The 17,208-nt window shown below is 36.4% G+C and overlaps 1 protein-coding gene across 4 annotated transcripts in view; it reads left to right on the forward strand.

The window, feature by feature from the left end:
• Window positions 1-17,208, forward strand: part of EML1 (EMAP like 1) — a 110,033-nt gene that overhangs the window by 76,974 nt on the left and 15,851 nt on the right. For all 4 annotated transcript variants that reach the window (XM_086613793.1, XM_086613795.1, XM_086613794.1 and 1 more), the window contains 9 exons: window positions 398-527; window positions 4,788-4,937; window positions 6,942-7,011; window positions 8,939-9,049; window positions 11,424-11,519; window positions 12,049-12,183; window positions 13,649-13,748; window positions 15,625-15,779; window positions 16,992-17,117. In XM_086613793.1, the coding sequence (XP_086469919.1) occupies window positions 398-527; window positions 4,788-4,937; window positions 6,942-7,011; window positions 8,939-9,049; window positions 11,424-11,519; window positions 12,049-12,183; window positions 13,649-13,748; window positions 15,625-15,779; window positions 16,992-17,117 (1,073 nt within the window). The remainder of the gene's footprint in view (window positions 1-397; window positions 528-4,787; window positions 4,938-6,941; window positions 7,012-8,938; window positions 9,050-11,423; window positions 11,520-12,048; window positions 12,184-13,648; window positions 13,749-15,624; window positions 15,780-16,991; window positions 17,118-17,208) is intronic.

Genomic DNA, 17,208 nt, shown 5'->3' on the forward strand with positions numbered 1-17,208 from the left:
TAATTTTAAGTGGCATTCCTGCGTTAATTGTAATCTTTGATGTTTCCCACTTCATTTGAATATTTAAAAAGCTGTAATATTGTAACATTATTTTTCACAAAAAAAGTTTTTATTTCACTCCTTTCAGTTTTGTAGTTCTTCATGACATTGTTTAGTTCTAATTCTGCTGCTCAAAATATTTAGAGGAAAAAGGGACTTTGTATGTTTAAAAAAAAATTCTGCTTAGTGATTATGATTTAGGAAAAAAAAAACCCTGCTTAATTTCTAAGTTTGAGATTGCATGTCATTCTGTAATTGTAATGCACCAGACTGTTAAGTGGGAAGGGATGGAGAAGCACTGGAGTTCTCCACTGCTGTTTTTTTTTATGTAACACTCAACATTTCTGACCTTTTGTAGAGGAAGGATACGTAAAAATGTTTCTTCGTGGACGTCCTGTTACCATGTACATGCCCAAAGAGCAAGTGGAATCTTACAATTTGGAAGCAAAAGTAGAACTACCAGCCAAGAGGCTTAAACTGGAATGGGTGTATCCTTTCTGTGCTAGAGGACTACTGGAAATCAATTATTTCTTAATGATTTGCTTTAATAATTTTTCGACCTAAAGTATAGTAAAATTAAGATCTTTATTAATAGGGTTCGTTTCATTAGTGAGGAGACACTGCATTGAAATAGGTGTTCATTTCTTGATGCTGCTGTTCTGCACCTTGTGAAGTACAGGGTGGCAGCTTAAGAAAGATTTTGCTTAAGTGTTGCCTGGAGGTTAAGTCTGAAGCATGCTAATTAGCCAAAGATTAAACTAGGGATTTTGTAGGAATGTAGTGAGCTGTGATTATTAATTATAATATGCATAATACAAGCTCAGGTTTTTTTGCTGATTCTTGGCAGCAATTTTAACATTTTAAACTGTGTTTTATAAAATGTGTACCATTGTCTCGTAGAAGATGTTGTAATCAACTTCAGTACTTGAATAAGCCCTGAATTGGATAGCGCTTGGCAACTGATAGGTGCTTAGCAATAAAATTCATAAGATGTTGTATATAAAATAATGTTCGAATTTAGATTTTAAACTGTGTTTAAGCACCATAAATACCAAGCAACAAGAATTTTCCACTGACTTCTATGAGTGAACATAATTATAGAACTCTAACTTGAAAGAAATCAGCGTTTCATTACATACAGAAATTTTCACAATTCACTTTTAAATATAATGAGAAAATATATATAAATATAAATATAATTTATATATAAATAAATATATTTATATATATTTATAAAAATATATTTATATAAATATATTTTTAATATATAAAATATATAAATATAATTTATATATAAAAATGTATATAAATATATAGAAATAAATATATATAAATGACATATCGTTTTTGTAAAATCTTAGTATATGTAATAGATGATTGACACCACAAGATCTGAGTCTGTTTGTCATATCCACTGTCTTTAGAAAAATGAAGTCTTCATAAGGTTTTCTATTTTAAGAAAAAGACTTTTTTTGGTCCCAAATAGTGCAAATAGGAAGTTGCTTTGTCTTCATAAAAAAGAAGAGAGGCTGCAAATAGTCTTTTTCGAAGTTGTATAAATAGAACTGCATGTGGTTTCAGAATGCACACAGAGAGTTCCCAAAAGTCTCATTGTATTCACAAGAGATTGACAGCTTTAGTAACCATTCTGATTATTCCTATTGCAGCTGAGCCTGTGGGTTCTACCCCATTCTACTGGAACTGTATATATAATGCCTACAGAAATAACTGAAGATGAATTAAAAACCAAAAAATTCACAAAATTAATAAAATGGCTGAGATTAGAGTGATAAACACTCCTTGCAGCATTTTACCATCTAATTGTTGTACAGGCTCTCACCGTGTATTACAACAGAATTGAATGATGTTTTTTAACCATCGTAAGGTGCCCCTCGCTTAAGGGGCCTAAGGATGATACGGGAGGAGCAGTAGGATGCTTACTGAAACAACAAAAAAACCCAAACACAAAACAAAACAGAGTGTCATTAGCAGTGTGCAGGTGGAAGCTGAATTTAGTATTTCAGACTATTATAAGAAATGATAATTAGAGTAGGTCATGATTTCAGTCTCATTAGTTTCTCACTTAAGCTTACTTAAATGACTGAATATTTGCAAGATGGAAAATTATTTTTTAGTTTCAATGTTCATATATCCTTCCAGGTGTGTGTCTGTATACCCAGCAGAATCCTGTATATAAAGGTTGTCTGTGGATAGAAAAGGTACGAATTAATAAAATGATCTAACCAACCTAAATTCTGAGGAGGATGCATATTTTTCCAAAAATACTGTGCTAACTTTTTCACTTTTTCAGATTTTAATGTCTCTTCAGTTAAACCTAATCGTGATATCTATACTTAAAAGTAACACCAATGACTAGGTATATGAAAGACTTAAAAAAAAAAAAAAAAAAAAAAAAAAAAAAGGCTAGCGAGAGAGAACATAATGCTCAATTCAATTTACAGTTTATAATGATGAGAAGAAAAGCTGGGGGCAGGAGCTTAAAATAATTTAAGGAGAAAGATGAAAACAGCAGAAAACCAACTGATATTGCAGGCATTCACTAGAATTAAATTGAAGAAGCTCAGCTGTTTGCTTGGAGGTTAACAGAACTGGACCAGGAGAAAACATCTTTGTAGTGGACAAATCAGCCTGGCTGTGGGATTACAACCAGGAATGCTTTATAATGTAAGAATAGGGATAGAGAAACAAGATAATGGAGGTGAGATAGAAGAAAATCTAATGTGAGTAGATTTCGGGGCATACCTGAAGCATAAAGGGGTTTTAGAATCATGTTAGCAGGTATCTGGGTAAGCTGAAAAACGTTCAGACCACATCAGATATATTCCGTCATGAAGAAACGGAAATGCTGAGTGATGAAATGTGAGGGAGGGCTGGAACAGAGGTGGTAAAATCGGAGCGCGAAATCAGCACTGGGGACATAAGGGTGAGAGCGCTGGTCTGCACAGATCCATTTGAGACCAGCTCACTTGGCAAGCAGGAGGTTTGAAACAAAAGCCGCAGGCCAAATGAAAAGAAAAGGTCAAGATAACATTCCCTGAAGTGCCAGCTCACCAAATCCAAGTTGAAGCCACCAAATCCGAGTGTGGGAAACAGTCAGGAGAAGGAGATCAACCCCAGGAGTTTACATCTGAGAAAAAAGGCTGATAGAAAGAAACTTAGTGTTTGACAACAGCAATCATGCAAAGGGTTGAATGCAGCATTGTTCCCCACAGGAAGAATCATAAAGAAAGGAGATTTTCCCTAAAGAATGTAATCTTTCCTATTTAATAGCTATTTTTATGCTCAGAGATTTGTTCCTTTTGAATGTCTGTATAATGTTTTTACTTTGCTTTTTTAAAAAGTTCAATTCCTTACGCTAACTTCAACTGCCAGTTCGTTTTGAACTTGATTATATATTGTTGAACTAGGGAACTTTTGTGTTGGCTGCAGTTGGTAATGGTGTCTGGCCTTATAGAGAAAAATAAATTTAAACAAATAAAGCATGGTCCGCAATCTAGAGTAGTAACTCTAACCTTTACAGACAGACTCAAAATTGATAGTAAATGCTTTGTAATTTGAATATATTGGTTGTTTACCTGTCTTCAAGTTTGAATATCTCCAACTTGAAGGAACTTTGGCTGAAATATTTCAATTTGGGAGTTCAAAAGCTGTATTTCTAAATGCACATTTTGATGGTTGGCTGTGCAGCACTACTTCTGTTGCAATTATTAGAAAAAATAAGCAGGCTGTTTAAATTCCTATTTTAGAAGTAAGATAATTATCATCCTTACTTCTTGGATAATGTTCACATGAGTCTTTTAGTTTGACTGGGTTATAATTGACCATAGAGAATAGTAGAAAAGTATCTTTTTGATATCGTATAATTGGGGTTTCAGTACTTCTCCATATATTTATCACAGCCAGTTTCTCCATATTGACTGAATTAGAATGCACTTCTGTTTTGCCAAGAATCTGCTAATGCTGTTTCTCTGTTCCCATAAAAAAGGAAAGCCAACATAGTTGTAGTCCCCGATGACTCTACAGAAGAATAAAACTACATAATTTGGCTGAATTAACATTTGGTCTAAATAAGATTATTTCTGGATTAATTCCAGTTATTTAATTGGATTAATTTTAGATTAGTGTTGATAAGACTAGCATCAGAATCTGGGCCACTGCCTTTTAAATACTACAAGAATAAATTGGAATGGATGATGTAACCCTTTTACAGTTTCGTATCCATCTGGCTGGTAATGCCCAGAATAATGAAATCAATCAACCTGCACGCAGCATAATGCGATCAATCCTAATGTAATGCAAGGAGATGTACTGAATGACTTATTAGCATTTCCATCAAGTCTAAATTTTTGTTTTAAGTAGTCAAGCAGTGTAAACAGTAAATACACTTGGGACAAAATTAATATTGCTTTAGTCTGACATTTAGCAGATACCAGAGGATACAAAAGGGTGCGGGAGGGGATAGTATATCTACAAATTCCTATATTCTTTACGATGTATTTTCTGTAGGAGATGTAGATTTTCAGTAACTCAGAAGTCTGTGAAATGCTCTAGCTCTCTTTGCTGTGGTAAGGTAGGGAGTTCTGAAGGCTGTCAAGTGATAAAGCGGTGCTCAAGCTAAGAGATGCCAACTTCAGGAAATACAGAGGTGGAAAATCCAGTTTGTTTTTCCATATTTTTAACATTCTTCACTGGTAGATGATGTTATTGCAGCTTGACCAACACGCTAGCTATGGATATAGGGGTCGGGACTGTCGCAGTAATCTCTATCTTCTTCCAACGGGTGAAACTGTGTATTTCATCGCATCTGTAGTTGTGTTATTCAATGTTGAAGAGCAACTTCAGAGACATTACACTGGTCATAATGATGATGTGAAGTGGTAAGTCACCTAATAACCCTTCTTTTTTCTTCATAAAACAGTACTTAGGGGGTAATGTTCTATTCTTTTAATATAGTTTTGAAAATTCAAGTGGTTTAACCTCTAAGTCTTGAATAGGTTGGGTCCTAATGCCTGACAATTCAAATAAAGGTCTGACTGTAGTAATGGTAAGGATGTTAAATGTCTTTTAGAGCTCTAGCTAGTCAGCACACGAAGCAACTGCTGTCAGGGTGTGATGGCACCTGAGGATATCCAAGTATGTCCCCAACAGAGTCCGAGTTTGCTTGTGAAACCTGCCTTGAAGTCTGTGCTGCTGTATGTGCTGTGTCTACCTAGCTTGGATGTGTCTGTATGCAATTGCTGTATTGATGCTCTCCAAGTTTCTGCTTTTTTCTCTGTCTCAGTTGCTAACAATTCCTCCTCATGTTTATTTCAGAAAATTTATTTTCCATAACTAACATACTTTTTACATTGAGGTTACAGAAAAGTAGAAATCTGACTTAATCAATACATCTACTCATTTTAATTACTCTGTTTTTAGGATGATTTAACATTAACTTCTTCTCTAGACTTTTCTCCTTCCCCTTTTTAAATACGATTAAGTTATTAATCTTCATCTGGGTCTGCGTGCCAGATACAGATCCTTCAGGCTCAATCTAACCAACAAAACAGTTTTAATCTCATCTGTGGTCTTCCTGGTAGTGTCATGGCAGATATCCTGCAAACTAGTCCTGAGCAGCATGGTTTGTGTGCTGCCATGCAGGCATGCCAGCTTGGGCTTCAAAATGGTTTAGCTACATTGAAGCTTAGAGGATACTCGATATCTGGAAATATCAGTATCGTTAAACTGAAATCTAAATAAACATATGGTTTGTCTTGATGGTGTCTGTCCACTTGCAGAGTGTAACTGAAAAAGAGCATCTGGATTATCTGATGGGTCCTAATGTATTGAAATGGGTTTGACATCCCTTCTTTAAATTAATCATTATGAAACACCTGTTGTCCCTTAAAGCCAAAAATAGACCTGATAACCAAATCTGCTTGCATTGTGAGCATGTTTCAAAAAATCAAATTATTCGTATAATCTAATTGTTTTACAAGGAGGTTTTAACTTAGACCTGTTCCATCTCAATTCTTTCTTTCAAATTTTCTGACTCATCAGATATTTCAAAGCTTTCAGATTTATTGGAAAGAGGATACCTTTCTGCATTATAAAGCTGAATGAATTATTGCCGCAGTTCATTTTGCAGGGCACTTGGCCTCTAGAACTGTATGCAAAGCAGATGCAGTGAAAAAAGAATTGAGAGAGGAGATTTAGGGAAAAAATGGACTATACTCTAGGCCTTAATATGTATTTTAGGTTGATTTTTCTTAGAGATGTTAGTTAACATTGATCTCAGTTTTTTAAATCTCCGGTTTAATTTTAGAATCAAAATTCCTACTTTCTGTATCCTATTCTTACTTACTAAAGGACTTTTGACACCTTTTGAAAAGTATTAGAGAGAAGTTGGTATCTCCCTATAAAAGTTGCTGAATATCTGGTCAATGCAGTCTGAAGAGCAACATTTTAGTAGATACATCTGTTTGCTCTGGAGGATTGTCACTAGACAGCATTGACTGTACTGACTAGATCTCTGCAACCTCTGATTAGAGATAACTGAAGTTAGATAACTAGCCTAAAATGTAAACTCCTTATACACTGCAGTCCTTTAAATCTAGATGAGATTAATCCCAACATGAGTGAGACTGGGGCTTGTTTGATACATACTTTGAGGTATTAGACTTAGGGAAATTACTGCCTTGTTCATGAGGAAAGAACAGTATTTTGAATAAAAGAGCATGAAAATTGTTTTGTCAGTTCTGGTTTTATATTTTTTAAATGTTACGTGTATGCTGTGTGCTTTATATGGCTAACATAGGACTATTTATTACAAGCTCCTGTAAAAGTTTGATGAAATAGGTAACAAATGGCTTTAAGTTTGGCCTCTTTCTTTTCTTCTTTAGCCTGGCTGTCCACCCTGATAGGATCACTATAGCAACAGGTCAAGTTGCAGGGACATCGAAGGATGGAAAAGTGAGTGACCCCTTTGCTAACGTATAGTTGCTTATATTTCACAGGAATGCGTTACTAAGATACATGCTACATTCTTTTCATGTTGCAATTAAATTGGTCTTACGTTTTGGGACTGAATGCAAGCACAACTTAATTTGAGAGTGCCTATTGCACACCATCAAAGTTACCCAGTTCCATTGTCAGGATTGGTCAGTGATTTCTGATTCCGTTGTTTACACAGACTGAAGGTAGATTTGGAGTTGGTCTCCGAAAGAGACATGGAAGGATGAGGCTACAAAGGAGACCTGAGAGGGCAGATGGATGTGAGGAAAAGGGGAAGCAGTGGAGATCAAATTGTACTCTATACAACTGCATTTCTGACCACAGCTACTCAAAACAAAGTACAAAAAATAATGGCTTTGGGTTGTTTACTGAGAAAAGTAAATTCTTACTCTTGCCATCATCTAGGCAAGAATATTTTTTTCTCTCTGTTATTACCTGTTTATTGTAGAGCTTAGCTGTAGGCTACAAATTTATTTGAACAGAGTGAGATGAACATTGCTCCAAAGAGCTAAGACAAACGAGAAAGAATGGGTACAGCAGAGGCAGGAAAAGCATGAGGAAAAAGTTACTCAGCAGAGTATGTAGCTGACGTCACAGCCAAAGTGTTGTAAAATGTTTTAGTAAATGTCAAAGAAGAATTTTAGGATAAAAGCAGATTAACAATATGCTAACTACTTTAAGTAAAGGAAAAACAAAATCCCAATTATGCAATATAAGGTTTATGTAGAGATATCTCAGTTGAGTAACATAAACTATTAATTTTTATTGGGTGTTGGAGAAATCTCTGTTATTTTTTTTTTTAACTCCAAAAATAAAATTACAGTTGTATTTGTGGAAAAAAAAATCTAAAGGTTTGATGTCCATGCTTGAGGGGAATGTGGTATATAGGTGAGCTTACATAAAAGCCATTTATGAACTGAGGAACTGAAGTGGCTTTGATTTATTATTTAAAAAAATATATATTTATTTCTGTTAAAGGGCAGTTGCATTACTTCGGAGCAAGAAAGGCTGATGGCTGTTGTTTTTTTTCCTCGTATTGTAATAAAACAGAGCGGTTTGAAACGGCAGGGGTGAAAACAAGGGGCGCCAACCTGCCGCGCGCGCTGTTTTCCCGCAAGGGCCGATGCCCCCGCGGCGAATTCCCGGCGGGTTTAAACAGCGAACGTAGAGAACGTCATGGGCACGCGCTGCCCGCGGCGCCCTCTAGCGGCGCGGCGCCGCGCTCGCGCTCCCGTTCCCGCCGCGCTCCCGCCCCCGCCGCGCTCCGCTGGGGCGAGGGAGGGAGCGGGAACCGCCGGGCTCGCACCGGCACTTGGCCTGGGCCTTTCCGTATCACGCCTTGAATTTCGTGTGCAAAAAAAGTTCCTTCTGGTCACAGTCGTACGGTTCTTTTCTACGGCCGTTTTTGTGACACTGAAATTAATTACGTTTTAGAAATTCTTAATTTGTTGTTTTTTTTGTGGTTTTTTTTTTTTTTTTTTTGCACGTGCTGTTTGACATTGGCCAGAATTATCTCGGTTGCTACAGTTTAAACAGATGGTCCTGGACCTACCAGTAGGTCCCGTGCCACAAGGGTATGAACAGTTTCCACTTAATGAAGAATGTCTCGGTGTCCATTAACTTCAGTGAAGTAAAAAGATCAGTAAGAGCTGACGTGCTGGATGCTCCGGACAGTCAGTCACAGATATTGGTCCTAGGCGCAGTAATCAACACGTCATTGGTAGTGTATCTGTGCTTACACGGGTGATCCCAGAGAAGTTCTGATAATTTTCATACTTTAAGTTGTGTTAGAATGTTTTTTGGATGCGTTTTCATTTTTTAAAATCTTGATGGCTTTCACTACCTGCAATAACTTTCAGCTGTTATTTCTGTCTCTATTTTATAGCAATTGCCACCACACGTGCGTGTCTGGGACTCTGTAACTCTGAATACACTGCATGTCATCGGAATGGGGTTTTTTGACCGAGCTGTGACTTGCATTGCTTTTTCTAAATCTGTAAGTAAATGAATAGTCATATCAAGAATGTTTGCTGAACAGGTCTTTGAAGTCTTTCAACTTCAGCGTCCTTGAGCAAAACAAATTCATAGATTCATAGATTCATAGATTTCTAGTTTGGAAAAGACCTTAGAGATCATCGAGTCCAACCATCCCTAATCCCCATTAAACCATATCCCCAAGTAGATCATCCACCCAAGCTTTCTTTTCTCTCAGCTTCTTCTTTAGAGGAAGAAACTTTGCAACCCAGTTGTTTCCAAGAGTTTATGTCATTATTAAGATTAGCAGTATCTCAGCAGTCTCAGAGGTCTACTTTACGCATACTATAAATGCAATTAATTTCTTTAGGGACAAGCAGTTGCAGAAATACTTGTATTCTCAAAATTTTCTTTTCTTTAATCGTCCCATTGTGTTTCTCCCTATGTAAGACAGTTATTCTCTCAGCAGCTTTTAACCCCCTGCAATGTGTCAAAGAATGACTAAAGAAAAACTTTACAATGGCCTGTACCTCTAATTTTGGTACACCATCCTCTGAACTCTAGTCTATGAGAGATGTGAAAAAAAAAAACAAGGTGACATAGACAGTATTCGAGTCCCACATAAGAACATGAATTTGTAACCTGACACGTGCAAGTCTAGAAACCCTCCATGTAGAACAGCATCTGTAAGCAGTGTATGTGTGTTGTCTGGTTGTCTTGGCAGCATTTTTAAAGAGGAGAGGGTTCAATGTTGTATTCCATAGGCAAAATGTAGTTTAGTGAAAGTTTCCATGAGTACTTGAAACCTATTGGTGACAATATTTTATAGAAAGTAGAAAAGAGGAGTGAATTGGGAGAGCTGGTAAAGAATGCAAAGGTGAAAGACAACTCAGTTCGAGATCTCCTTTAGAGGATGAATGAAAATGAATAGCAAGCAAATACTCTGTAAGTATCTTCCTGGAGGAAGAACTACGTACTCACTAACAGAGGATTGCCATTGGCAGATGACATATATGTTTAATGTTTGCTTTATGCTGTGATTTCACAGTCAGAGCTTGGCCTGTTTTCAGCATTACTTCCCATCCCATAGCAGTAGTGCTTATCTCATCTTAGACAGCCCTCTCTTCAGGCTACTCAGTCCTGTCTCTGTCTCACTTCTCGAGTTGTGTTGGCACAGTTATTTTTGTAGCTATGTCTGAGATGTGTATTAGGGAGCTGATTCATCAAGAAAACGACAAAGCAACCTTACATATAAATAAAATGAAGTGGAGTAAGCTTGAGTCTTTTTCCCCCCCAAAAAATTGATCTGTTCACCAAACAGGCTCACTCTATGGTAGCCCAAACTTTTGTGGTGACTCAGCTCAAGAGGCAGCAACAAGCGGCTGAGCTCTGCGTGACAGAAGAAGGACTGTTTGTGTCAGTGTTGCTGCCAAAGGAGTGCCTGTGTAACCACAGGCTCAGTCTGTTCCGGAAAGCTCATCGGCAGTCAAAGCTAACATAGCTGATGCCAGGAGCAACAGGATACAAAAATCATATTTGAATGGGTTGGAAAGCAATTAGACATTATTTGATGGTTTATTCCACTGTAGACACACAGCCAGGAATGAACACCAAAGATTGGAAAAAATGGTCCAAAAACTACCTTTCAGATAGCTACTGTTTGGAATAAGATCTGATGATTGTAAAGCAGTGACCATCCCTAGTGTGAGCCGTGTTGGTCACCTCCCCTCAGCTCATGTAGAGTCTTAGTTGGAGTTCCTCATCCAGTCTTTGAATTCACACATTAGAAAAATGGGTACTGACTGGAGAAGGTCTAGGAAATATGATGCATGAAGAAAGACTAAAGGAATTAAGGTCATTAAGATTAAAAAGACTGATAGAAGACATGACTATAAAAAAAGACACCTGTGGGGAATAAGTTGTTTTAAAATTTCTTACTATGTTCCCTCATCTTGCTCCATTATTCCTATATGAAGAGTAAAATTTTTCCCTGTGTCCACAGCAGATCTGACAACAAGTAATTGATTTAAATTGCAACGAAAGAAACTCAGTGTAATTATGAGGAAACACTTTCTTAATAGTATATAACATCGTGTAGTTTGCCTTGGGAATTGTCATCACTGAATGTTTAAAAAGAGATACCTACTTCGTTCCTGACAAAGTCTGTTTGTCTGCAGTTTGGAAGAGTTCCTCTTCTAGATCCTTTTCAGCCCTATTTTTCAATGATCCTGTGAATTATTACATTTCATGGAGATCTATGTGGTATCTGAAAATATAACAGTTAAAGTATAAATATTTCACTTTCATCTACACAGAAGTATTTGTTTTGAATGTGTATTTATATTTTTCTAATGTTGGTTGGAGAATGCATTAATATTTTCCATGTTTTACCTCAGAATGGAGGAAGTAGCCTGTGCTCTGTGGATGACTCAAACGACCACGTGCTTTCTGTGTGGGACTGGCAGAAAGAGGAAAAGCTGGCAGATGTCAAGGTGTTGCAATAAGATATTTTGTACTCCTTGCTTGTATGTAGATCTGGATTTCTTGTCATAAAATGTTGTTCTCTATTTAACTTCTTGTGCCTTTTTAACACTTTTATTTTATAAAAGGCAGAGAACATGAGGAAAGGGAATGTTTCCTCTCACTGTTGAGATTTATCCCAATAGCTTTTTTTAAATTTTCCTATTGTAGCTATTCTAGAATTGATTAGAAAAGTCTAGGAAGCAATGATAAGAGCATGTGCAGAAAAGAAACGTCTCAAACTAATCTTTTGTGTAGAACTTCTCATTATCTGACATGGTTTTGAAGGATAGCTTTTGATAATAACCTACAAAAACATAGAATCTTTTGGCTTCAAAGAACTCTTACCAAAGTAATGCAGACTACATAAATAAATGAATGACTCAGAATTTTTCTTATATTGGGAGTTGAACAGTTAATCTAACTAGAGAACAATTTCATATTGTTTTGGTTTATTTGAACTTTAAATTTTGATACAATGTTTTTCTTTTTCCTTCCAAGTGCTCTAATGAGGCTGTATTTGCTGCAGATTTTCACCCTACTGATACAAATATAATAGTTACTTGTGGAAAATCACACCTTTATTTTTGGACACTAGAAGGAAATTCCCTTATTAAAAAGCAAGGATTATTTGAGGTAAACTATTTCCTTAATTTTGTGGGGTTTTTTTGGTAATAGTACGGTCATACAGAAGCAAGGGTTAATAAGGTTTGAGTGAATCAAAACATTTGATCATTATTAGACTTGAAATTTTATGGAAATTCAGGAGGCATTCAGGGCATGGCACTGAGAGCTTTTCCATGGGTTGTCACTACTCTAAAGGTTTAAAATGCAATTACCATTTGATTTCTTGCATTGCTTTTCCTATATTCTTTATAATGTAACCCCATCAAAAAAAAAAAAAAAAAGATTACCTTAAAGCTCTCTATACTCACCTCAGGTTAAAAAAAAAAAAAAAAGAGAATGTGTTATATGCTGGGTTTTTTTATCTTGTCAGAGGAAAGATTTGGAAAACCCCATAAGTTATGTGAATATGAATATTCTTCCCTTTTCCTGTGTTCTGCTCAGATACATACACATATGTAATTCAAATACAGATTGAGCTGGCCATTATTTGGTAAATATAATTTTCATTTCAAAGTCTTGATTTGGTTTTGTTCTTAAATATAGACTAAGCTGTACAGCAGTTGCATGCACAAATGAGGGATGTTTGTGGTGGCTGCAGATAACTCCAACAGGGCCTAGTTAACTGCTTGTGGAGTCAAAACAACTATTCTGCAATGTCAATTTATATACTTTGTGTGAAATAAGGAGAAGATGCTGAGAGAATTAATTTAAATTTTGTTAGATTTTATTTTTCATTCATTTTTAAGTTCTAAGCTACTTAGGCAGATTTCTGCCTCTTGTTCTCCATAGTTGTTGCAGACAGAAAAGCGTGGTGGCCGTAGTTGAGAACAGTCTTAGTTTGAGGGAGAAAGAGGCCTTGCACACTAGTAGTCAACAAACATTGTAAATAATGTACTTGGAAGCTACTAACTAGTGATTTTTTTTTTTCACCCCCTTACATATTTCGCTATTTTGTTGCTGTCAGTATTTGAAGTGCAGGGTCTCAAAGTAACGTTTCTGTTACTGAACCTTAGAATTCTTTCAAGAGATGATTTCTTAATTCTTATGCTGCAGTGAAACTCTCTAGTAATACTTTTCTCCTGGAAACTTTGGAGTTAAAGATTGCAGTAATAAAGCTTGTTTGCACCTTCAGCCATTTCTAAATACTTAAAGCCTTTGGGATTATGTGAGAGTTGGGGAATTTGGTTTATCTCAGAGCATTCCTGGTCTTGTGTTAAAAGTTGGCAGGCCTTCTCACTTGCTCTGTCCACAACTTGTAATTGAAGAGTGCAGGACTGGGCCACCAGCCTCAGCTGGTGCATCTTTTGCCCTTAGGCAAATTAGCTGTTTAGACTGTGGGAATGTGTCTAACATCTGTGTAGACATTTAAGCAATAATAGAACTCTGTAAGACTAAATTGAATTACTCAAATGCCCACAGTTAAACTGAGTGGTTTGTGTGTTGCTCTATGTGTATGTTTTTTGTAACCATGCAGAAACAAGAGAAACCAAAGTTTGTCCTGTGTGTGACCTTTTCTGAAAATGGTGATACGATTACAGGAGACTCAAGTGGAAACATTTTGGTTTGGGGGAAAGGTAAGACAAGACTGAAGTTAATAGTGAGTTGTTAATATGCAATACTTTGAATTTTTACATGAGTGTAATCTCATTTTAAGAAGAGTAAATTTTGTTTATCCTAAATTCTTTGCCAAGACCAATCCAGCAGATGAGTTCTGGATTATCCTCCACAAGCTCCTAAAGAACATATACTTGACTGCTAGAGCACAAAATTCTATAGAATGTGTTCCTTATGGTCAAGCGTTGAATCATACAGCTATGCCAGGACATATGACTTTACTGATGTAAGGAGTGGCAGGAAAAGTTCTTTTCCTTAATCAATGAGATAGTAAGAAACACTGTTAATGTAACTGGCGATCTCCAGTCCCCTATACTGTCACTCTGTTGTGTTTGCAAAAATTATGCCTATTGACATACACTTTTGCAACAACAACAAATAGCTTTATTTGTTTTCCTAGGAAGTCAAGCAAAAATGTATGCAGATCTAATTGAATTCCTCAGCTTTATTTCAAAAGAACAGATGGATAGGACGAACTTCTTCAAAAGCATTTTCTGGAAAGAAAAGACTTTTTTTTTTAGGCAGCAGAAGGCAATGCCTGCCGGAGGGCAAACAGCAGCAACATCCTAAACGTTTACTTAGTGCATGAGATCCCATGCATAGGAATAAGGAGAATCCCCTAAAGGAGTCCTTATTAGTAAAGGAAGAAGGGATATGGATCACAGCTGCTTCTTATTTGCTCAGAGCCTTCTCCCAAGATACTCAAAGGATATAAGACCTGGAAAGCAACATGGTGAATCAGTTACACAGCTGAGCCTTACTCAGCTGTTTTTGTAGACTTTTTTCATCCAAAGTTTATCAGCCCATTTTCTCTTTCTGCTTTTGACCAATATACTTGGAGTATCCCAATTCTTTGTATGCTGCAAGATCTCCTCACCTCTGCCAGTTCTTTTGAGACAGACAAAAATGTTCTTATTTTTCTATCCTAGTACAGCGTACTTTATGTGTCTTTACAGCTTTTGACGCAGAGCTCTATGTTCAAGTAAGGACTGCTTCCACGAGGCCGGAGTACCTTAGCAACAACTCCTCTTGTATTGATAGATGTGGATAGAAGCAAACAGGATTTATTAAGGAAAAAGCAGTTGTTTCTTCCTAGATCTATACTAGATTATACATAGAATTCTATGATTCTAGATCATAGAATCATAGAATGGTTAGGGCTGGAAGGGACCTTCAAAGGTCATCTAGTCCAACCCCCTGCAAGAAACAGGGATAGATACTAGTAATTGTTTCTTTATACTTCATAATATTAATAGTTCATCAAATAAGAGTTGTTTAATATAATGTAGCTGGTTAGAAGGTGGTTTTAGTCTAAGAAGGTACTTGAACAAGCCAAGCTCATTAATAAGGATTTATAGGCTCTTTCGGAGACTGATTCAGCACCTTCTGCCGGATGTATAAAGACCTCTAGCTTAGTTGGGTTTTGGTGCAGGTGAGGTGACTGGAGGCTGCGGGATATCCGTGGAAGATAATGAGTGACTGGTTGTGATTTCTTTGTGAGGCGTGTAGTGTTACTGCAGATCAAATGTCGTTTCAAACCGTTTAGCTGAAAACCCTCTGAAAGGTTGAAACGAACTTATTTTTACTTTGTGTTTGAACTAGACTGAGTGAATATGTATACTTTTCATTTTTAAGATGTGGGGAATATATTTTTAAGATGTACTAAATCAGTCTGTTCTGTGGGTCCGAGCATTTTGGTGAAACACTCCGTATCTGCCATTGTCATTGTTTAGATATAATCCTTGACAGGTAGTAGAGAAATGGAGAAATAAAACAAGAAAAAGAAGCTACTAAGCTGAGTATTTCAGTAGTAATACCTTTTCTCCATCTATCCAGGTACCAACAGAATAAGCCACGCGGTTCAAGGGGCACATGAGGGTGGAATATTTGCGCTGTGTATGCTGCGAGACGGTACACTGGTATCAGGAGGGGGAAAAGACCGAAAGCTGATATCTTGGAATGGAAATTACCAAAAACTTCACAAAACTGAGGTGATATCGGCTAACTGGAAATTACTCTGCTACTCAAAATGAAATTTTAGCTATCTTCTGCACACAGCTTTTTAAATCAATTTTTTTCTTATGAATGCGTATTCTGTGGGAAAGCAAATCAATGGTAAAATGTGGTATCGTTTGCGTCATCAGATCATTCTTGTGATAGCCTGTTCATTAACATAATATTTCCTTTTTAAGATTTATGATAATTGGAAAACAAATCTTGTATTCATACTTTTTTATATTATTTCTTCCTTTCTTTGCAGTTTATAATGTGAGGTCATTTTTCACTTCAGAGTATTACAATATTAAATTGTTGTTGTACTTTCCTCTTTTCCAAAATTTTTATTTTGAGGAAGGAGGATTTTTATTTTGTTTTTTAGTACTTACATTTTTTCACTAATTTCTTGATTAGTGTTATTTTTATTTAAAAAAGAAATTCTGAAAATGAATGTGGTTGCTATGTAGGAACTTAAAAGATTAAAGCAGAATTTGTTTTGAAGGAACTACATGACTGTTTGCATGCTGAATGTAAGAGAACAATCAGCATAAAACTGAGGAAGAGTTTCAACTCTACTCTGTATTATTAAATGTTGCAAATATATACACAACTGGAATGGCATGTCTGTTTTGGTGGTTCAGTTTTTAACACAGCACAAGTTGCATGCCCGTTGTGCTGTTTCTAACCATGACATCCTTCTTTTTCTCTTATTTGTTCATACAGTGGTATTCCTTGTTATTTTCAGTTGTACATCTTCCCTTGAACTTTATATTGGAGATTTGCACTGACTCTTTCAGAACCTAGGCTGCAATTAAAGAAACATACCTTGCAAGAAAATACTAGCAATAGAAAGCCTGGCACTGTCTCTGAGAAGAAATGTTTAGTCTGATATCACAGCTGCAATTAAAATATGATCAAGTTAGCACGGCATGAAGGAGCCTTTTCTGTTTGCTGAAATACTTGGTTTATCTGTACAAATGGAGTATTCCATAGATAAGGATGTCTTTTGTTGTAGTGTTATAAAGACAGTTACTGAGCTGATGCAAGGTGTTATAGACTTTTGAAAGTCAGACATATATGTCCATCCATTTCCTTTATTCTCTGTGCGACACTTAGTAAAATGCATTTGCTAGGCCATATGTCTTTAAAAATAGCAACGCTTGACAAATTGTCTGACTTACCTATCTGTTTGTCTGTTATGACCACAGATTCCAGAGCAGTTTGGTCCAATAAGAACAGTAGCAGAGGGAAAAGGGGATGTCGTATTAATAGGAACTACTAGAAACTTTGTGCTACAGGGCACGCTATCAGGAGATTTTTTCCCAATTACCCAGGTAAGCTGTTGCCTTACAAGAACATTTCTAAGTGTGTAATAACAGTAAAGGTATTGCTTAAAGTTATTTTCATCAATACGTATCTGTTTGA

The sequence above is a fragment of the Tauraco erythrolophus genome, chromosome 6 (assembly GCF_009769465.1).
Source record: "Tauraco erythrolophus isolate bTauEry1 chromosome 6, bTauEry1.pri, whole genome shotgun sequence".
In the NCBI taxonomy this organism is placed as follows: Eukaryota; Metazoa; Chordata; class Aves; order Musophagiformes; family Musophagidae; genus Tauraco; species Tauraco erythrolophus.